Source organism: Genypterus blacodes, unplaced genomic scaffold (genome assembly GCF_046128005.1).
Source record: "Genypterus blacodes isolate CSIRO-AG114 ecotype Tasmania unplaced genomic scaffold, CSIRO-AGI_Gbla_v1 ptg000133l_1, whole genome shotgun sequence".
Taxonomy (NCBI): Eukaryota; Metazoa; Chordata; class Actinopteri; order Ophidiiformes; family Ophidiidae; genus Genypterus; species Genypterus blacodes.
Window position 1 is genome coordinate 7,491,390 of NW_027466935.1, and position 21,797 is coordinate 7,513,186.

Consider the following 21,797-nt stretch of genomic DNA (forward strand, 5'->3'; position numbering starts at 1 on the left):
TTTCAGAAATGTCTGTTTTGACTTTTATTTGTGGAATAATTCGCCACAAAGGCGAACATAAGGAAGGTTTTTGTGTCGTTATTATCGTTCATTTATCAACTACACTATTTCAATACACACATGGGAGTTTTGTTCACAAGGTTCATCATTTTCACCAAGAATACCGTCTTAGTCTTACACAGAACACACACACACACACTGTTACCTCCTGCCGTATTTGTGCCAGTAATCCTGTTGTGATTCGCATTCATATTTGTATGTTTGTTCCTGTCAAACTTGTTGCTTTGTCTTTACTTATGTTGGTCAGTTCAAACATTTATCTTTTATACCAAAGTATTATTTTTACACCTGCATATTGTGAAACATGCCAATGGCTTTAAGAGACCAAATATGATTATTTTCTTAATGTGTTCCATTTTATATCCACAGCTCAGCCACAATGTGCCTCATTTATTTCAGTCACAGTTTATTGCAGTGTGTGTGTATGCAGCACGAAATAAGCCAGCGGTGTGTGCGTGTGTGTGTCACCTGTATTACATTCAAGTGTACATAGGTGTAAATATTAAAAGATGCATATATACTATAAATTTAGGTGTGCATATACTTTTATTAAACCAAATGATTCCTGCTACAGATGTTGTTGTTTGAGGTACAGAGACGCACGGCGATGCTGCTGTGTCCGCAGGGTGTCGACGGCAAATAATCAAGCGGGCGTAACGTGGTGAGCCGAGGTCGGCAATAAGCTCACAGCAGCATAAGTGACATTAATGTGCGATATTGGCCTGTGCGAGTCCGAAGGCAGCTTAGTGTAATAAGGCTGGCTACAGATGGAGACAACACGCTGTCAAATGAGACACACAGAGGACAAATATAGTTTATTTAATGGGAAAGAACAAGTTGCTGGGATTGGCTTGGTGACTTGGTGTGAACGTTGCATGATGTCATCGTCTTCGAGGAGCTGATGAAGGTCGATTGGCTGAAATCAAAGCGTTTATGTCAAAGCCTTGTTCCAGTCAAAGTGTTGTATCTCTCCTCCTCCTCCTCAGCTACACACTCCACCACATCCACACACCCGCACACACCACACTCAGCACAAGCGTCCGATGTCATTCTTGGTGCAGCCCTGGTCGCAGCACATCCCGGCCATGCCCAGGGAAAAGTTCCTCTTCTTCCTGCTCGGCTCGGGCCAAGAACCAGCCTGCAGTTCTGACGCTGCGGGCTGATAGAGCTTCTCTGCTGGCTCGCTCAGTGGCTGCTTCCTGTCTGAGAAGATCCCGAAAAGGGCGAGGAGGTCGGACAGGGAAACGTAAGAGGGAATCTGGACAGGAGAGCTCCTGTCTGTCCGTTCTGTCCCTTCTTGTTGCCAGACGTATAGGTTGTCCTGCTCTGATACATCGCTGAAGGAACTCCACTGCAGGGGATCTGGATGAAGAAGCAGGAAAGACAAACAGAGGTTTAATTCTTTCATCCAGCACAAATGTGATGACAGATGACTTTAATAACCTTCTTATCTCTATAAAAGCAAAATATTCAGTCTGTTTAATGTCTAAATACTTTTAATCTGGGGGTTTAAGTATTTCTGACACATATTGACGAACAGGCTGATTTCTGCTTTTTGTTCAAACACCCTCAAACCTTCAATCATCTCTCTCAAAAATTAGGACTTCATTTTCCTAACATTTGGACTTGATTAAGATTCTTGCTCATTTGTTATTGTTTTCAGCAGTGGTCCTAATATTGTGCTGAGGAACAATTAGAACAAGAACACAGGTGCATTCAGGGTAAACTGATTGTGTAGTTTAAATAAAAATAGTATAGAAATGTAAAAGAAAAGAACAAAGACTACACAGAAGAAAGCTGCTGTAGAATTAGAAGTATATTCACAAGTACAGCAGCAGTGTGTGAATATGGCCGTATGAGACAGTGAACAAGTGTGAAAATATATTTAAAGCCGTTTTAAAAATAGATAATAGAATAGAATAAATAGATAAACTACACATATAAATCTATGGAAATTTATCAACAAAAAAAAAGTGTGGAGTTCAAAATGCTAAGAGAAAAATGTAAATGAAGTAAATGAGCGTCGTCTGTCTTCGTCAAATGTGCCTTTTGAAGGACGAATTATCTACTTAAAGTAATAAACACAACAAAAAACCAAACACCCACGTATAATTTAATTTTTAAGGAAGAGGAAGAAAGTAAAGCAGCACTGAGCTTTACTTAATCTGTTCTCATCTATCTAAACTAAATCTATCATCCACTAACCCTCTCGAAACTACGATTAAACCGCTTTAATGATGAAGGAGCCTGAACGCGTCTCACCTGACTCCGCTCGTCTCCACCGGGAGCCTCCGCAGGTGAAGATGACGGCTCGGATGAACTCTCTGCCGCACAGCTTCACCCGGTAGTCCCGCGGTAGCAGCGCCCGGCCCAGCGCGTCAGCCTGCGCGCTGCTGCAGCACATGGCCCCGACACACACCGCGGCCACGGCCACGACGGTCTTACACAGCATGTTGGCACACTCGTGGCGTGGAGATCCGCGAGAGGTTCAGATCTACGTATATCTGTTGTGGTCAGTAAACGCAACCTTATATAGTCCACAGCTCTCCATTGTGTGAGTCACAAGTACACTCTTATCCTAATGAACCTATGATTTCAACCCCGACCCCCCCCCCCCCCCCTTCTCTCTGTCACACACACACACACACACACTCTGACAATGACGTGCTGTGGCCCTAATTGTGTCACAAAAATAACAGTATAAGTGTGTAGTTACAAATGTCCTCACTTTTAATCAAATCATTGCTTGTGATTAATTATTTTTTTGGAATTACATTTTTTTTAATTCAGGACTGGCATGCATAATTACTAACTTAATACTTAAGAGCCCAAGTCAAACACAAATTCAAATTAGAGCTATTCTTAATCCATAAATAGCAGCAGCATGTAGTATTGTACATCTATAAGTGGAACATCTCACTCATATAACTCCTTTTAGCATTTATTTGTTCCAATAACTTAGAAAAATAAACATATGTGTCTTTGATAATTAATTGAAATCATTATTTCTGGACTGCGATTGTGTATTGGGTATTTAGAGCAAAGGTCACTCACAATAACATTCAAAATAAACATTGTTAGCATTGTTTCTGTATATCATTCTCCTGATATAGCATGGAGTCTTTACCACTGTGACTCTATCGGTCCACGGCATTAAATGAGTGCAAACCATGGACACGCAAAAGTGTATAACAAGCATTGTTGGCATTACTTGATTAGAGCGTAGTGGAGCCTGTAGGAGCGGCGCCGACTGCACTCGTCTTACAGTGCGGGCGGGGGCGGGGGCGGGTCGCCGCTCTCACACGGCCGCCGACTCTCCAACAGTGACCTGAGGCTGCTCTTGTAGCAAGCCTTCTCTATGCTGTCGAAGGTGGGCGTCCCGCAAGGCAGGTCCAGGCGGTCGTGCTCGGAGACCATGATGCTCTCAGCTTCCCCTGTAGGCGACCACAGGAAGTGAGCATGCAGTGTCTTAGTTTGAGGCGGAATGAATGATGCCTGCCGATCATGATTCCAGCTCGGCGGTTAGGTTTAGATCTCAGCGGCATCGGCTCTTCAGATACAAGCGGCTCTGGAGGCTGAAGTGGCAAATCAGGGATGAAGATGAAGCTACAGAGAGCTGCCTTACCTCGTATACGATACGCCAACGTCCCGTAGGCGCTGTCCATTTGGTACGCCAGGATGAAGCTGAGAGGAACCAGAGGAGCCAACATCTGAGGTTTCCTGTTCCTCAAGGCCCTAAAGGTCGAATATTAAAAAAAACGGTCAAACAAAACATTTGCACACACTCTGCACTCTCGTGTGTGTGTGTGTGTGTGTGTGTGTGTGTGTGTGTGTGTGTGTGTGTGTGTGTGTGTGTGTGTGTGTGTGTGTGTGTGTGTGTGTGTGTGTGTGTGTGTGTGTGTGTGTGTGTAAAGTCACACACTCACCCTATAGAGAGTCCCAATGCAGCCACAGCAGAGAAAGAGCCAAAGTATTTGATAAACTCTCTGGACCAGGCAATCTGCGTCGCCATGAGCCTCTCCCTCATCTGGTTCTGCATCTGGATTTGACGCTCCATCTACACACACACACACACACACACACACACACACACACACACACACACACACACACACACACAAACACACACAAAAGGAGAACAACACTGAAGCATGAATTGTCACCTTACACATGTATATTTTTTGTGTTGATAACCTTTTGTTTCCCCCCCACACACGCACGCACACGCACACACACACTTCCTGCTCAGTCGGCTTCTATTGACACTCTCCTTCAAAAAGCCTTTATTCTCCCAAAGTGAATGTGAACAATCAGTTGACAGGCCAAAGTCAAACTGACCGGATGACGATGAGACAGACACACTCAAGCAGATGACATAATTATAACCTGTCAGCACCGTGGGTTTGATTTGGATCTCTTTGTCCTTGATGTGACAATTAGGCGTGTCTTTAATAATGGCTGAACGTTCCAAGACACTTGAAAAGGAGGAAATTGATGTGTGTTGAGTTGAGCGAGACACTTAACGGCGATAAGTGACGCATTTCACACCGAGTGAGTAATGAGCCCACATATACAAAAATATAGCACCTTTAAGAGTCAGAGTCACACAGCACTATTCAAAACAACAAGCACAGGACTCTTCTTAGGACATTCTGGACCGACTGGCGACAGGACAAAGTGTCTTATTATCATAATGAACGGCTCACAGAACTCCTGAAAGACCATGAATCAGACTTAGAGATCCTGACGTCAGACCTAGAGGGCGACAACGACAACAACGTTTTCTGAGTGATGTGACTTTAAAATGAGGCCGAGCGATCGTGTCTGACGTGTTAATGCATGGGGGGGAGGCAGACACACGCACTCACACGCACATACACATCCTGTCCCATCAATTGCCGCGGTCGCCTTCATGTTTAACTCTGGTGATGTGAAATACGAATAAAAACTCACAATGATGAAACAGTGGGGCGAAGTTATTTCCTCCTCTGAAATCATTTCACTCTGCTACAAAATATCAGTGTTTGTTTTCCGTCACCAAGTGATATTAGTCATCACCCTCACAGCTGGAAGAGCACGACACAACAAACAAACAACAAACCGTCAGCGCTTTGTAATGTTATTGGTGTTATGACAGACACACACGCCACCTGCTGCTCAGCAGCTTGCAGGCACGAGTTAATCAGAACAAAGTGCTGACAAAAAAAAAAGAATAATAAAAATACAAGACTGTATTGTTTAAATGAAAAACTAAAAATTAATGTGTGCAATAAAAGCTGCGGCCTCTAAATGGCTTTTTCCCAGAATGAACAAATGTGTCACCGCGTTTGGTAAGGACGACTGTGGAGGAGTTTGAAAGACGCTCTTGTGTTTAAATCACACACCTTACTGATATCCAAAAAGCTTTTACAACATCCAGACAGCCGTACTTAAGCCATAAAGTCATCATATGAGAGGAATTCTTTACTAATATAACATCAGAAAATAGACTTCACTATTCTACGACAACTTTATTGTTCTAGTCAGCTTAATTCACAGATCAACGGACCGAACTTTGGTATTATTGTGATGTGGGTGAGTTCACGAGGCTCAGAGCTATGATCCATTTAACAACTGAGCCTAAGTCAGTGGCTGCTAAGGAGGAATCAGGAGAAGCTTCACTCGGCCCTTGCTCACCTGCATCCGTGTATTGTGCAGCATGAGCTCATGCTGCTTCAGGTTTGGGTCCATGGATTTAGACAGCAGGAAGCCCATGGTGGCGCTGACCTGCACACACAACACAAGAGCGTGATGCATTCAGGGTCAAAGCCAAGTGCATCTTAGGCGCATGTGTCCTCACTTCACCTATGGGCGGTGCTAAAGGCGTGTCAGCATGTGGCAACAGTAAATGCACACTAAATACACAGGAATGTTGTTTTTCCACACATTATAACCATAACCAAGTGCTTCTGTCAATGTATCTTAAATTCATTTGTACCATCTGGAGCTAAGACACAACTTTAAGCAGCTAAATGCTACATTAGCGATACAAAAGTATATAAGTGTTGACGTTACGCTTTATTAACAATGGCGTTTATCGGACACATTGAGTAACACTTGATTTCGCTAACATTTATGCGTTTACGTTACCGAATAACTTCCCCATGCTTCCCTTTAGCCACAGTTCACCTTGACAAGTAGCTTGCTAACTGTAACACTAAAACAGCTGTACGTACCCAACAAACGCCGCAGGAAGGTGAGACGTGGATAAAAGTACTAAAGAAGACGTTACGGGTCTAAGTTTGATTTCTGTGACCTAAAGAACCTATGCACTGTCCCGAAGAGTGTGTAAAACCAGAATAAACACACACACTTCCGGTAAAACCTTCAAAAATAAAATGTTTTATTCGCGAGAATCCGTTGTTTTCACAGGAAGTAGCTACAGCAGCGTTGTTTTAAACCTGTACATTCACAGAACGTGTAAAAGTCTCCAATACAAAACCACACACAGCCACAGTGGGTAACATTTAACCTACAAAATTTGATTTAATAACGCAGATTTTTCAAGAGAATTACGTATTTATGTTTGAATGGAAAGAACAGTGTGTGTCTTGACCAGTGAGGCAACCCAAAAACTTGCCGGGGTTCAGACCTTCATTCAGTCAAGGACACTTGTTGGCATTCCACTTCAGCATTGGTAGACTCAGGCGTTGATTTTAAATCACTTGAATCATTGTTAATACTTAGAGTTCCCTGTTCTAACATAATGGGTAAAACACTGGTTGAGAAAAACAGGGGAGGTTGTTTCCAGTTAGTTGAGAAATTGTTCCCTCTGTTGGTGCGTAGGGGTAGTGTTCAAGTCCCAAAAATGCAATGGAGACATTACATTACGAGCATTTGGCAGACGCTTTTATCCAAAGCGACTTACATTACATTACATTACATTACCACCCTACGCAGAGGGGGGAGCAATTGAGGGGTCGGTGCCTTGCTCAGGGGCACCTTGGCAGGGACTCGAACTGGCGACCCTCCAGTTCCCAAGCAGAAGCTCTACCCACTGGGCTACTGCCTCCCCATTTGAAGAAGACATTTGAAGAAGACATCAAACAGGACAATTATCAGACTATATTAATGTAATATAAAATATGATTACAATTGTTGGGTTACAGAATGATTTTCTTCAGACTGAACTGTTCTATTGTTCAACAGGTGTCACTCCATAAATGTAATATTTTCCATATGTTTTGAATACAAATACATTTAAACCAATCCAATAAGCTGGTGAGTGAAAAATATATTGTCTCAGTTTAAACTATGACAGAAATCTCAACTCAAGGAACTCAAATACACCTAGATTACTAACTGAGTTCAGTCTTCCTGTGTGTAAATGTACTTTGTTTAGGTTGGGCCACACTTTATCATGTAGTGACTTGGCATCCTGAGCTGTCCTGAGGTTCAAAATGCTGAAGTTTAATACCACACATCAAGCCAAGCTATCTTTTATCAGCAACAAGAGCTCTAGTCTGGTCAAATGTCAAGCAACACAACAACACAACTTACTGAACCCTTTACACACCAAGACATAATAACAGACATGTGGAAAGGATTCAAGAAGAATCTTAAGTCTGATTCAGGGACATATTTCATACTTTGAGTAAATGTGTGTTGAGCTTTTCCGAATCAAAGAAACTAATGGAGATCTAATGGAAAACCACAGCTGATTTGCATATTCACAGGTGGGAGCTGTGTTGTCTCTTGGATCTCCCGTCCCTGCAGCCATGGGGATTCCAAACTGGCTGGTAACTCCATCAGGGTGTGTGCTTGTTAAGATTATCTGAAGAAGTCTGTCTGAATAGACTGAGGTATGTGCGCGTGTGTGAGAGGCATGTGTGCCAAGCGTATATGCTGTCATCCCTGTGATTGTTGGTAGTTCCTTGGAAGCACATGTGTTAGGTCTGAAAATTCCAGAGTATCAGAGAGTTACATCATTTCCAAAAAATGTCCTTCCAACTCAACATACTTCAGTCAGCAGTGCTGGAGGGCTTTCCTATCAGTTTCAGGCTCTGTGGTTGATGTGATATCATGATATGAGCCAACAACATGAGAGGTTTCATCCCAATTTCTGTTCCTTTTCTATCCATAAAATGACCTCATCATCATCATTTTCGTTGTTCTGCTCGTGCAATGACACAGGCATTCTCTCTATTTCCATCATCATCATCATCGGAAGCACTTACCTGTGTATCCATACAAACAAACATCAGAATCCAGTAAGATCCTTGTGTTTTCTATGGAGCTTTGTTCACATCAGCAACATCTGTAACCATTCATTCTATCATAAATAGGATAAAACACCTGTGTGTGTGTGTGTGTGTGTGTGTGTGTGTGTGTGTGTTTGTGTGTGTGTGTACAGGGAGTATAGAAGTGTTTTTTTTTGCAGCTGGTAGTTTAAACTAAGTCCAGTCATTGGACACACTCTAAAAACAAAAGCATTGGCTCAACAAAAAAAATTAACGCAACAGTTTGCATCAATCTTTTTGAGTTACTACAACTTCTAATGAAATTATGTTTAACCAACAAACTACATTGAGTTAGGGGAATTAGCATTTCCGCTACAATCAAACGTATTTTAATTACCGCTTACTTAATAATTGGTAGCATTAACACAAGTTTTAAAGTTGATTACTCAAAAAATTTAGTTGCATCAACTAGTTTTTCCAAACTGTAAGTTGTATCACAATAGTAACCAAAGTCCAATTTACAATACAAATATCTCACCTAACATAGACATAAAAGCAACATTGGATGAAATGAGCAAATGAATTTAGATTACACAATGTAGTTGACAGTTACACAAATAAGCAATTAATCATGATTTTCCTCCCCACAGCACAAATGAAAAGCCCTCTCTAGCTGAGCAGATTTGTCAAATGAAACTTTATCATTCTTCACTGTTATGCTAAAATAAAGGGTTGGATGGCCAAATTACACTGCTAAATATGACTAGCGTTAGCTACATATAGTAGTACAACATATTCCATCAACTGTATTAGCAGGTGTAGCCTAACGTCTGTGCATGGGTCCACTATTGGTCATATTACAATTGAGAATATGCCCAAATACATTGCTTTAGTAGAATTTATTTGTAAATGAAATTATGGTGGAGAAAAATTAAGTTACCAAGCCAATTTCATTAAGTTACTACAACTTGAATTTTGTTTTGAATCAATTAACGCAGAAATTTGAGTCTAAATTACACACAATATTAAGTTGATGTAATTACCAACATTATTATGTAAACACAACTCATCAAAATAATGTTTGCAACTTAAAAAATTGATCTAAATCAATAAATTAGAATTTTTATCTTGCAACCATGCATCTAATTAATTGGTGGTAAAAGGTCCCCTGAATTACTTTTTAGAGTGCAGATAAGAGTCACTGCTACTTTCCTTCCAGTAATTACTCATAACTTCCTCCTCCCTGAACAGAAAGAACGCTCGATTTGATACATTGTGACTGGCAGAGGGAGAGAGAGAGAGAGAGAGAGAGAGAGAGAGAGAGAGAGGTGTGTGTGTGTTTGTGTGTTTGTGTGTGTTGCGTGTTTGTTGTTGGGATTTACCAGAGGCGCGCGTGTATCGGCGTGCCCCGCTGCTGGAAGGTGAATCCGGTTTGTTGGTGCCGATCGTGTTTCCCCTCAGCCCCGCCCCCAGGCTCCCGCTCCTGCCGGTTAAAGAGGAGAAGAAGAGAAAGAGAGCAGAGCAGAGAGGCGCTTCATGACCCAACACTTCAAGACCTGCAGGTGAGGACGCGACTTCTCTCACCGAGCACAACGAAGTCAATTTCTATATGAATTATTCAAGCTTATTCAAATATTATTTTTAAAATGCCCTCAATGTTAATCTGTTATTCTTGTTTATCTGACTATCGAGGTTATTATTATTATTATTATTATTATTATTATTATTATTATTATGTATTTATTGTTGTTATTATTATTGCGGTTGTTATTGTTAGTAGTATAAGTGCAGTCAGTGAAGCATGTGTTATGTTCGCATGTGTTATGTTCGCATGTGTTATGTTCGCATGTGTTATGTTCGCATGTGATTTTTTAAATTTGTGTATCTAGTCGTGTGTGTGTAGTTGTGTGTGTGTCTGATAACCTTTTACAATATGATAAACAACACAATAAGGAAGTAAAAAAGCTGAGTCATTAGCTCATGATAACAACCACATTACCTGTGCGTCAGTAACAGTACATGTATCACTCACTGAGGCTTTACATGTCTCACTGAGTCAGGATGGTAAATGTATAACGGCTCAGTTCTATCTAATCGGCTGCTCTGCTTTGATGAAGTGACTCATGTTACCAGGAACATAAGATGGTTTCCAAATGTTTCAAATTCCCCTGTATTTCCTCCGTAGGTCAAATGGACTGGACACTTATCTTAGTTTTACAAGTTCTGTTTCAGCCGTGTCTGTCAGGTGAGACAATACAGTACAATACTATTCCCTGGCACAATGAGTTACCACGGTTACCATGGAGTATTAATTGACCTGCTGTCCCTCCTCAGAATTTTTCACGGTGGTGGCAGAGCGAAACACATATAATGCAGAGTTTGGAGGAGAGGTGGTGATGGGCTGCAGGTTTCAGCCCGTACAGAATCCCCAAACTAATCCCGATTCCGGCCTGACGGTGACCTGGCACTGGGTCTCCAACGCCTTGACTAGGGAGGTGTTCCGGCTGGACAACGGGGTGGAGAACTTGGCATCGCAGGACCCAGAGTATCGGGGTCGAGCCAGGCTCCTCACCGAAGAGCTGAGCGGCGGCTGGGCCAAGTTACAGGTTATTTACTGGAGTACTTACTTTCTCACGTTCCCGTAGCACAATAGGAAGCAGGTAGGGGGTTAGTTTCTGTGAAATTCCCTCCAGACAGTTTGTCAATTACCCAGAATTGAGCATCATTGTGTGAGAACCAAATCCTTGGCAGCTCTTCTGGACTTCCGCCCACTCTGACAACTCCTTTATTCTCTTCTCTTCCCAGTTATCCAAACTCCGGATCGGCGATTCCGGGCGGTACCAGTGTCAGGTGCAGAGAGGAGCAGCTGATTATAAAAGTATAACCTTAGTTGTTAAGGGTAAGTGTCTGCAGGCCTTGACTCCAGAATCAGAACTTTTTACATGTCCTTTCTAGTCAGCATAGTCATATTTCCTGAAATTTCCTTGCGCAATATCCATCAAAGCGATAAGTTCTGAATCACCAGAACCCCTCATTCAGAAACTGAAAGCATTCTCTTTGGAATTGCGCAAGATAGTGTAATACTGTGTACTTTTAAGTTCCTGTAATGGTTCCAAACTAATCTTACAGAGGAAATCCTTGTTTAGATGCATTCCAATTCCCAGATTCAACTTCACTCACTGTGTATTTCCCCCTGTTTTCTCTCTTAGCGCCTTACAGAAGCATCACTCCAGACATCCTGACACCTGCAGAGGAGAACTGGAAGCTGCTCAGGTGCCGGTCTGAAGGATTCCCTCTGTCCTCTGTGCAGTGGCACGATGGAAACAGTCAGAAGCTTCATTCTAACACAACTTCCATCCAAACATCAGAGAAACTCTTTCAGGTCGCCAGCCAGATCCGAGTGAGCGCCCGGGACAGGAACAACTACACCTGTGTCTTCACAAACGACGGCTACTCGGAAACGTTTAACATTCCGGGTAGGATTCTTTTCTTTTCTTAGACAATTTCTACCAGCGTGGGTTGATAGACTTGTCATCAATCGTCACTGCTGCCTACATTTGTTTCCTGTTATGTTCAGATTGTCCTTTTGATACAGATGTGTTTGTCATATCATCCGGCTGCATCAAAGGTGTTATATGATGCAGCGCATGAGGCTGGTGCTTTTCCTTTCACGGTTTGCAGCTTGTAACTGAACAAGCAGTGTGTAGGCGCTCTTATCAGATGTGCATCATATGTATGGAGATTAAGTATTTTGCATTTTAAATCAGATAAAAGAGTAAAGAGGGAAAGGCAAACGTAGCACAGCACAGCAACTTATTCATTTGTACTCTGAGGGGAACTGTGTGTGTGGTTACTTCCAAAGAAGTGCTAAATGTTTCACTCTGTCGCCCTTACAGAAGACGTCTCAACACCTCCCGCGAGAAACGACGCCCTCACCATCGCTCTGTGCACGTCCGCCGCTCTGCTGGCCCTTATTGTTGCAGTGCTCAGTTACCGGCGTCGAAAAGGTAATCTCTTATTCTGATCCGCATGAAGTACGCGTGAATATGTCTGTGCAGGAGCATCCAGACATGCATGAGACCATGTTAGACAGTCACAATGCCACATAGAAGCCATATTAGTGTGCATACATCCGCCAATATCGCAGTAATAAATCACCAATGAAAAGATAAATATGCCTGTTTTTTTTCCATCGGAAATATTGAGCAATACTGCAATATTGTAATAATTTTTCCAGATTCCTTGCCTTGGCTTAGATCTGGACCCACAACTACAAGTACTGGGTTCTTCCCCAGGAAACAAGTTTAGGGTCGGGGGTTCGATGTAGAGTTCCTGCTACTGCAGCTGACTGTGTGCTTTCGTTTTACCGTAATACTTCCATTGTTGTCGAACATAAAAGGTTCATTTCCACTCATATAACCCCATTAAAGAACAGAACATCACGTTCATTTCAGTATGAGGTTCTTTTTGTCACATATAGGTGGAAGTATTGGTGTATTGACTGTAAACAACATTGTGTCATTGTGTCAACAGTAAACGTCTGTGGGACTAAAAACAGGAAGTAGGGTCTAGAGAACCTCAGGCTTCGCTGGAGTTTGATATAGTGCCGACATGCAGAGTGGGAGTTTTCTGGCCATGTGACACTGTGGCGTGTTTGCATGTGTGAGCGTGAGACAGCATGTATTTGACTGATATTAGTGGAAACACCCAGCTCGCGCTTGGTTTGGGCCACAGGGGACTTTGGGGTCAATAGTAACTCGGAGCGCTTTCTCACTTTGGTTTTTGAATAATTCCCCAAACAAGCACTGCGATCATTGCAGTAGTTGGGTGATTACATGTTTGTTTTCGACAAATCAATGTGTGAAAATGATGTCAGGAGGTCAGGATGTTGATATTTGTCACATACTAAAGTCAAGATTCAGACACGCACATGACAACACATGATCACATGAATGATATCACACATCAGCAAATGATATGAAGACGTTATATTGTTGTATTGATCCTTTGATTGTTCTCCGTAGGGGCCAGATGTTACACTGCTGCATGTACAGAGAACCTTCTGGAGAACAATCAGGCGAATCCCACTGCTGCTGCTGCCTGTGAGTCTGAGTGAAAACATCATCTTAGCTGTACATTTATAAACAAGCAACAGAGAGGACACAAACTGTTGGATGAAGATCATAACATCTCCTCTCCTCTCCTCTCCTCTCCTCTCCTCTCCTCTCCTCTCCTCTCCTCTCCTCTCCTCTCCCCTCCAGCAGGCTTAGATAAAGGTGAAGAGGAGGAAGCCGTCATTATAAATGAAGGTAAGCATCTCTGTGAAATTAGACCTTTAACCTTTGTTGTTGTTTTGTCGCTGTGTGTCATTACACTTTGGACTGTCGTATCCACCAATGTGCCATAACAGATAACTTATGACACGTGTGAATCAGAAGGTGTTCAGGTCCAGTCCTCTTCTTCTTTCCCTCCACATTTGTCTCCTCATCTCTTCCTTTTGACAATGACACATGTGAAAATAGAGAAAAGGAAAAACTACAGCCTGTACACTCCATAGCTCCACTTCCTTACAGGCATTATTCCAAGAAGGAAAGAACATAAAGAGGGCCCAGCAAATACCTTGCTTCCTCTTCCTCACATTAATGATATGATTTTCAAAGTTCATCATCAAAGTTTATTATATCAGTTAGAACAAAACTAATATGGTTTCTGTTCTAAAGTATTCAGTTTCTGTGGGGCTTAGTGGGAGTGATGTGTTAACCTGCTTTCTGTGTGTGTGTGGAAGCTGTAGGACGTGGGGAAACTTTGGGTGAACTCCTGCGAGCCCACTACTCGGGTTTCTCCTTCAATGCGGAGGCGAGGCGTGAATGGGGCCGATTCTGTGTGGAGGAGCTGCCACAGAAACTACAGAACAGGTGAGTCATGAGGAAGCGTGTGTGTGTGTGTGCAGGTGTGTGTGTGTATGTGTGTCAATAGGTCACTACTGGGCGGTTTTAAGATCGTTTTAAGCTTCATAGTGTTTTTGTGCTTAAATTCGTCCTGTTGTCTTCGCAGTAAGGGAAAACCTGTGAGTCTCCAGGCTTTAATCCCTGAAGCCGGAGAGGCGCTCCTGCTGGAAGGACCTCCAGAAAGTGGGAAGACAACTGCAGCCCAAATCCTGGTCTCGTCGTGGGTAGAGGGGCCCACACACACCTTCTCCAAACTCCTGGATCCCAGTGGACTTCAGCTTCTGTTCTATGTGGACTGCACCAAGGTGAAGGGAGACTTGTACCGGGAGGTGAGGACGCAGCTCAGTCTCTGGGGGACGTTTCCCACGGAGGACGAGCTCGGGGCGGCGCTGTGCAGGGGCGGAGACGCTCTGCTGGTGTTGGACGGCTACAGAGAGGGGACGCAGGAGTTTGATGAGTCCCTGAGGAGGTTTCTGAGGGACAGAGGGGACTGCAGGGTGCTGGTCACCGCCTGTACGGGACACTGTCCGCACCTCAGGGAGACAGTGGGGACGGCAGGGTTGCTGAAGCTCCAAATATAGACTGTGAAGCTCCATGTTACATTTAAGAATAGATTTACTTAATGTGTGATGTTTTAAAACCCCTAAAAATGCTGCATTATTTGTGTTGTAATTCATTTGTTTACTGTCTTTTGCAAAAATAGGAACAGATTATAAATAATAAATACATTTTTTACTCTTTTCATGATGGTTCCTATTTCAATTTCAATTAATCCAAATTATTATTATTATTATGTGTAGGGGGTGATGGAGGCTGGACGTCCTTCTTCTTCTATGCTTACGCTACCAAACTGTTTAAACACACTCATTGGACTGATCAGCTCATCTGAGTCCAGATTTCTTCCCACGATTCTTACAAAACTCAGGGGAAATCATTTCAACACTTCAAAAACTTTGTAGACGACTGTGTTAGTTTCTGTTTCTGTTCTGTGTCAGCCCACAGAAGAAGAAAGTTCTTCTTGGTCATTTGCTGAACCATGACTATCAGCAGGAAGGCTGTTAGCAGAAAAGGGAACTTACTGCACGTGGGCCTTACTGGCAAGTGGTGACTAGTGTCTGGATTCCAGTAATATTTGTGCAAGAGCATATAAACAGAAACGCAAGTCATTGTTGAGTTAAGTGTTCTTATGTGTTCTATATCCTATCTAAATATTTAGTACTTGAGTATCTCTGAATTTAATTGTGTTCTATTGTGCATGTAGTTGTTTCTCCTGCAGTATTGATCCCTTGATATCAGACCTTCATGGCTAAAACAGAATAAAAAATAGATATAAACTGAATTTCTATAAAGGTTGCATGTATCTTGCAGCTACACCAGGAACACAATGGCACCTGACAGGGAGGAGCCATGAGAGGAATCCTGCTCATCCGGGAAATACTTCTAATGGTAAAATTAGATCATCAAAAAGGCCGTCCCTCATTATGTGTCAATAGAAAATCCCTTTGAACTGGAAGGTGAACAAACTTCCTTATTTCAGCAGCTACTGTGCAAATACACTGGACCTAGATCATTACAGGTCAAGCAAAGATAAAGATCTCAGTGAAAACAAAGAGCTACTACAGTTTGAGTGCTTTAGTGTTTTGAGGAGGTCGATCATAAACCTGTGAATGATTTCTAAACTGCAGTGGGTGGAGGACATAATCCAGGAATAATCCACATGTACTGGAGGACAAAATCATAAAAGAAGGATCAGATTTTCTCTCAATCGAAATGCAGAGTGGCGCCCCCTGTGGCTATTTTGTACTATTGTAAAATTTAGCTGATTGTAAAAAAAGTAATTTGTAAAGACACTTCGCCATGGCCATGTGGTTTTGCCCTTTTTTGTATTTCTTGAGTGACAGCCCCACTTTAAATGAGATGTTATAGCACTTGTTTTACATTGACATTGTTTCTCTTTTGTTTATTTCGGTCCGGAATAGAAAGGAAAAGGTTGTATTCAGGGTCATTAAACTTGCAAAAAGCACCAAATCGTCCATTAGAAAGAAAGGGGAAGTTCTGTCTGCTTTGCTGGTAAGTTATCACTCATTAATGTGTCATCATCTCCTCTCTGCAGAATATTCCTGTAAATCATCTCTCGTTCATTTAAACTAGGACGGTGAGGAAGAGGAGGTATATGAGTTACAGCGCAGCGGGGTTTCTTCCTGTGTGGTCATGAAGGTGTCAAAGGTGCACAGGAGGTCACACTCCTCCTGCTGCAAGCTGCACAAATAACATCAGCTGATGTGACACTTTTTATGAATTTCGAGCAAGCTCACTGAGCCGAATGAGGAAGCCCTGCACACGGCCTTCATCTCCACCTTCTATTTTCGCTGCAGATGTTACCATGGTTACACATTATAAACACAAGTGAAAGAAGAGCCTACCGGTGGAGTTGTTCTCATTTTATCCAGCAGAGGGGGCTGCTCGCTTTAGCAGTTTTTAGCACCACCTGGTGGCCGCTGCAGGCTGCAGCACGTACTCCTCCACTGTCATTGTGTTTTCAGCTCTGACAGCATTTTTGCAGTTAATGTTGTCTGACTGAGAAGGATTAAATGACAGATTCATAAGTTTACTTACCAATACAGAAAATACTGTAAGTTTAACTTCACAAGTTTAAGTCTTAGCAGTCATTCATTCTTCTCTAGGGGCGAATGGGGGAAGGGTGTTTTTGTATTTGCTTTTCAGAACAGGTTTTTCAGAACAGTTAACATTTGTCAACAACCCAATACACATATAACACAACTAATCGAATCAAATCAAATCTTTGTCGTTAAATCATAGCATTGTAATCAATTAATCGAGCAAAAATAGTTGGAACAGATCCGTTTCGCCCCAGTTGTTTACACAGCAGCTGCTCTCACTTGGGAATTAACGGACACACAAACACACACCTTGTATTTCCTGCTTGGAGCTCTGTCCCCTCCCTCCGCCCAGGTATTGTATTGTAGAACCGGAAACTCTGAAACATGACATACCTGCCTGCAACACGCAGGTCTAAGCAGTTCAGCCGTTTGTCGCCTGTGCTCCTGAAATGGACAACTTAAGGAGAAAAACAAATATAACTTACAGGAAATGGAAAAACTATGAAACAAGGTAATGCAAACTGCTCTTATTCTTGTCCTGTGCCATGTTTTTTTGTGATGATTAGTTGAAATCAAATGTATTACTCAATGTCTTGCTTTTGTCTTGCTTTTGTTGCTCTGACATTGAAGTGAAGCTGGCTTAGTGGGTCAAAATGACGAGGATCAATCCACAGACAATGAGATCTGCACCATAGCCTCACGCATGAGCAGTCCTTCTGCATCCACGTACGGATCCGGCCAATCTGAAGGTCTGTGAACGCACTGTTGCTGTCTGTCACTGCTGGCTATTCCACAGTATCTGCAAATGTAGGACGTAAGTTATTTATATGACTGAGCTTGTCCTGGCCGTGCCTCTTAATTTACAAGGTAAATAAGACGTGGAGGAAGAGCTGCGCAGGACTATCTCCTGAGTCACACATGCCTGATTAGTTTTAGTTATGTAATCAAGGTTGATGTATCAGTGTTGAAGCATTTAAGAAAATTGTCATATTTGTCCATTAGAGCCTCTGGTCGTTTGCAGGAGACGGTGAACCCCAATGTCTGATTCTGACTTCACAGAAACCTTCACAGTGGACGATGCAGTGGAGGCTTTTGGCATCGGGAAGTTTCAGTGGAAACTCTCTATTGTTACCGGAATGTCATGGGTGAGAATCCCTTCGTATGTGGAGATGTTTACTTACAAATGCTGCACGTCTCTTATCTCTCTGTTTGCACGGCTCTGTCTCGCTGCAGGCCGCGAGGAAGAGGTTTATAGATATTATAAAAGTAAACAACTATAATCAGTATAATGTATTCAAATATTCAAAGTAGAAGTAGAAACAGAGATGACGAATAGTGTTCCGGTGACCAAGCAATACGAAAAGAGAGAAAGAAAAATACACAAGCAGCTCAGAGTTGTACTTGCAGTGAGTACAGCCCTTGTGTCAATGTACTTTGTTCCTTTGCTTCTCTGGGTGCAGATAGCAGACTCCATGGAAACGATGCTCCTCAGCATTCTGGGCCCTCAGATGCACTGTGAGTGGAGACTGGCAAGCTTTGAGGTGGCCTTCATCACGTCGGTAAGGATCCTATAGCTGTTAGCTTCACGGAAATACGCTTTGTATAAACACTTTGTTGGTATACTGATGTTTTCCAATGATGACGTCATACATTTCCTCAGGTAGTGTTCATCGGGATGGGGTTCAGCTCTGTTCTCTGGGGGGCTTTTTGTGACAAATACGGCAGAAGAATGGTGAGATCTCATAGCTGGAGGTTTAAGTGCTTTTTGTACACTATCTGATTGTTTTAATGTTTATGTGTGTGTGTATATGTGTGTGTTTCAGGGTCTAGTAGTAAGCATGGCGTGGACTTTTTACTTCGGCCTGCTCAGTAGCTTTGCTCCAGTGTACAGTTGGATCCTGCTCCTGCGGGGCCTTGTAGGCTGTGGACTTGGAGCAGTTCCTCAGGCGTAAGTTTCAGTCAGCTGTCTGTTCTATCGGATTCAGGGCGCAGAAGCAGGAATTCCCATTGTAACAAACTTATTTGAGACCAACATTGTGTGTGTTTTCAGGGTGACGCTGTACTCGGAGTTCCTTCCCATCAAGTCGAGAGGCTTCTGCCTCGTGTTCATTGCGGTGCTGTGCCTACTTGTTTTAAAACGCATCCATTGCAGTTTGTGCTTCCTGTTTATTTATCCTCACCTGACTGGCAGTATGTGTGTGTGTTTGTGTGTAGGTGTTCTTTGCAATAGGTGCTGTGTTTGAGGTCCTTCTGGCCCTGCTAGTCATGCCTACGCTGGGTTGGCGGTGGCAGGTCGGCTTGTCAACTATACCTGTGATGATATTCCTCCTCCTCTGCCTTGTAGGTGTGAACCTGGTTGATCAGATCTTGTTGACTTTGAAGTTTGTTCAGTGTGTTTCAACGTTGTGCTCTTTGTTCCACAGTGGCTGCCTGAAAGTGCTCGTTTTGACGTGTTGAGAGGGAAAGATGAAAAGGCCATGGCCACTTTATCAAGGATTGCCAAGGACAATGGCAAAGCCATGCTTTCGGGGCGTCTGATCGCCAAACAGGAGGTTAGACTGAAGATGACCAACAAGGAGAATATTTATGATTACAACCTGGCAAAGCTTAGAGGGGGACTCCACCAATTTTTACACATCACAATATGGACCCCATTTCCAACTCTCAATTTACTGCTCCGTCTACACTTCAACTCTTACTAAAGGTCATGAACTCTACCTAAACAGAGCCTGAAGCTGAGATGAGAGTAGAACCGCTGCTTCTTTCGTGTTCAGGCATGGAAACGGGATTCCTGGGTGTGTCCCGGGAGGCGACACAGGACACACCCAGAATAAAATGGAGGGATTATGTAGCCCACAACAAAGAATTTTATGTGAAAATCTTTCAAGTCCCCCTTTAATGCCCGATTTAACAGACAGGACATCATTTCTTAATGTTACTTTGTTTTCAGAATTCCCGTGGAAGGATCAGAAACCTCTTCACTCCTGAGTATCGCACTACTACTCTTCTCCTCTGGTTTATATGGTTGGCTAACTAATCTTCAGTTTAAACATTTTCCTGACAAAAAAACACAACAACTTGTTTTTATTCTGATGTAAACTGTATATTTCATCCAAAGGTTTGCCATTTCCTTCACTTATTACGGGATTATTTTACTAACGACCGAGCTCTTACAAGAAGGAAACAAATGTGGCAGTGAGTACAAACGGACGTGTTTCTGATGTGTTGTTACTTTAAGCTGATAAAGTGACGGTGTCTCCTTCCTCTCAGTGATCGAAGGGGCTAAATCTGACCCGACATGTAATCTGGAGTGCAAATATTTGACCCCAGTTGACTACAAAGACCTTTTATGGACAACCCTTGCTGAGTTTCCAGGTGAAGTTAGTATATTCTGTTTAAATGAAACCACAGATCCATCATAAACATCATTTGAATTGTTTGTATGGGTTTCTTCAGGGTTGAATACAATGTTAAAGAGATCAGTCATGGCTGCTAGACTGCAGTATGTTCCTCATGTATCTACCCAGCCGGACTACAATGTTTCAAAGAAATAACTTGTTTGTTTTGTTTATCTTCTTTATTTTAGGAGTGGTTATCGCCCTGATCGGTGTTGAGTACATTGGGAGGAAGAAAAGCCTGGCCGTGTCCTTCTTTGTGTACGCTTTGTGCCTTCTGCCTTTATATGCTTGTATTGGGAGGTAAGTTGGTGTGTTTTACTCTCACATATCTGACAGGCACCAGCAATATAAGACCTAATAGTAAGTTCATTTTAATCTTAAACTCTGTCTCTCTTTCTCTACATGCAGGATCGGTCTTACCATCTTCATCTTTATTGCGAGAGCATTCATCACGGGAGGATTCCAAGTTGCATACATTTACACACCAGAAGTAGGCTTATAGGCATCATTTGATCAGGTTTATGTTCAAAGTATTAATTGGATGGTTTGGTCAGATAATTAATAAGTGATCTCTCGTCTCCTTCATTAGGTTTTCCCAACAGAAACCAGAGCCATGGCAATGGGAACCAGCAGTGGGATGGGCAGACTGGGTTGCCTGCTTACTCCCTTTGTAGCACAGGTAAACACACAAGGGCAGACAGATTGACTTATTACTTATTTTCAGTTTTTTTACATTAGGAAGTGGTGGTAAACAGTTTGTCTGCATGTGTTTCTTCACATTTTACAGATAAATTGGCGTGCAGAAACATTTAGTATTATAATGCTTGGCTAAAGAAATGCATTTCAAAAATCCCACAGACAAAGAAATAATAATTATACCCCACAATATGAAAGGAAAGGCTGCCAAAATTGAAAAGATTCTTTCAATGGAGTCAACCTGTTTTTTTGAGAGTCCTGACGGTTTATATTGTGGCTCTAGGTGATGCTCCGGAAATCTATGTATTTGACGCTGTCGATATACTGTGGCGTTTCCATGCTGGCTGCAGGAATGTCCTTGTTCCTGCCCTTTGAGACGTTAGGTAAACCTATGGTGGAGACCAGTTTGGAGCCGGCGGCCCCCAGATCAGGTTTGTCAAATAAGAATATGCAGACCAGAGTCCAGGAGGAGAACGCAACTCAAGACTGAGACCAGCTGAAAGATTTTGATCACATTGTGGGCTGATGGACTGAATCCACTGGGACCTGATGAAGAAGAACAGTGGAAGAGCAGAGGACAGGCCTGCTGTCTGCTGTACGAGAACAAAAACACTTTTGTGGACCATTTCCTGATAGAGAAATAAATAATATATTGTTTTTCATTAAATTGACTTCTTGTATATAAATGTTTTAACAACAACAAATAGTAGTTTAAAGCGGCCTGCTGCCAACCTGTTAGATATAAATGAAACGTGTGTGTGTGTGTGTGTGTGTGTGTGTGTGTGTGTGTGTGTGTGTGTGTGTGTGTGTGTGTGTGTGTGTGTGTGTGTGTGTGTGTGTGTGTGTGTGTGTGTG

At 42.6% G+C, this 21,797-nt stretch overlaps 4 protein-coding genes across 7 annotated transcripts; 2 read left to right on the forward strand and 2 right to left on the reverse strand.

The window, feature by feature from the left end:
* Nucleotides 1-353: 353 nt before the first annotated feature.
* On the reverse strand, nucleotides 354-2,586 carry rln1 (relaxin 1). Its single transcript, XM_076163551.1, has 2 exons — nucleotides 2,323-2,586; nucleotides 354-1,422 (listed from the first exon to the last, which is right to left on the reverse strand). The coding sequence occupies exons 1-2, from the start codon at nucleotides 2,510-2,512 to the stop codon at nucleotides 1,088-1,090; spliced, it is 525 nt and encodes a 174-aa protein (XP_076019666.1). The 5' UTR covers nucleotides 2,513-2,586; the 3' UTR covers nucleotides 354-1,087.
* A 181-nt stretch (nucleotides 2,587-2,767) lies between these two features.
* On the reverse strand, nucleotides 2,768-6,470 carry plgrkt (plasminogen receptor, C-terminal lysine transmembrane protein). Its single transcript, XM_076163552.1, has 5 exons — nucleotides 6,276-6,470; nucleotides 5,737-5,826; nucleotides 3,987-4,117; nucleotides 3,686-3,795; nucleotides 2,768-3,494 (listed from the first exon to the last, which is right to left on the reverse strand). The coding sequence occupies exons 2-5, from the start codon at nucleotides 5,812-5,814 to the stop codon at nucleotides 3,322-3,324; spliced, it is 492 nt and encodes a 163-aa protein (XP_076019667.1). The 5' UTR covers nucleotides 5,815-5,826; nucleotides 6,276-6,470; the 3' UTR covers nucleotides 2,768-3,321.
* A 3,111-nt stretch (nucleotides 6,471-9,581) lies between these two features.
* Nucleotides 9,582-14,914, forward strand: LOC143010939 (uncharacterized). 2 transcript variants are annotated; one of them, XM_076163549.1, is made up of 10 exons: nucleotides 9,582-9,841; nucleotides 10,465-10,524; nucleotides 10,614-10,885; nucleotides 11,085-11,178; nucleotides 11,489-11,755; nucleotides 12,176-12,286; nucleotides 13,304-13,381; nucleotides 13,541-13,588; nucleotides 14,065-14,194; nucleotides 14,334-14,914. In XM_076163549.1, exons 2-10 carry the CDS (start codon nucleotides 10,470-10,472, stop codon nucleotides 14,806-14,808), a joined length of 1,530 nt encoding a protein of 509 aa, XP_076019664.1. In that variant the 5' UTR covers nucleotides 9,582-9,841; nucleotides 10,465-10,469; the 3' UTR covers nucleotides 14,809-14,914. The 2 variants fall into 2 exon arrangements, with proteins under 2 accessions (XP_076019664.1, XP_076019665.1); XM_076163550.1 differs by having other exon boundaries at nucleotides 9,584-9,841; nucleotides 13,544-13,588.
* Nucleotides 14,915-17,199: 2,285 nt separating this feature from the next.
* On the forward strand, nucleotides 17,200-21,603 carry LOC143010925 (synaptic vesicle 2-related protein-like). 3 transcript variants are annotated; one of them, XM_076163518.1, is made up of 16 exons: nucleotides 17,200-17,359; nucleotides 17,479-17,597; nucleotides 17,908-17,993; nucleotides 18,309-18,407; nucleotides 18,509-18,580; nucleotides 18,672-18,796; nucleotides 18,899-18,962; nucleotides 19,063-19,188; nucleotides 19,272-19,400; nucleotides 19,799-19,872; nucleotides 19,967-20,043; nucleotides 20,119-20,223; nucleotides 20,435-20,546; nucleotides 20,655-20,736; nucleotides 20,836-20,925; nucleotides 21,226-21,603. In XM_076163518.1, exons 1-16 carry the CDS (start codon nucleotides 17,298-17,300, stop codon nucleotides 21,430-21,432), a joined length of 1,629 nt encoding a protein of 542 aa, XP_076019633.1. In that variant the 5' UTR covers nucleotides 17,200-17,297; the 3' UTR covers nucleotides 21,433-21,603. The 3 variants fall into 3 exon arrangements, with proteins under 3 accessions (XP_076019633.1, XP_076019635.1, XP_076019634.1); XM_076163520.1 differs by lacking the exon at nucleotides 17,200-17,359 and having other exon boundaries at nucleotides 17,508-17,597; nucleotides 17,870-17,993; XM_076163519.1 differs by lacking the exon at nucleotides 17,200-17,359 and having other exon boundaries at nucleotides 17,524-17,597; nucleotides 17,851-17,993.
* Nucleotides 21,604-21,797: the final 194 nt, after the last annotated feature.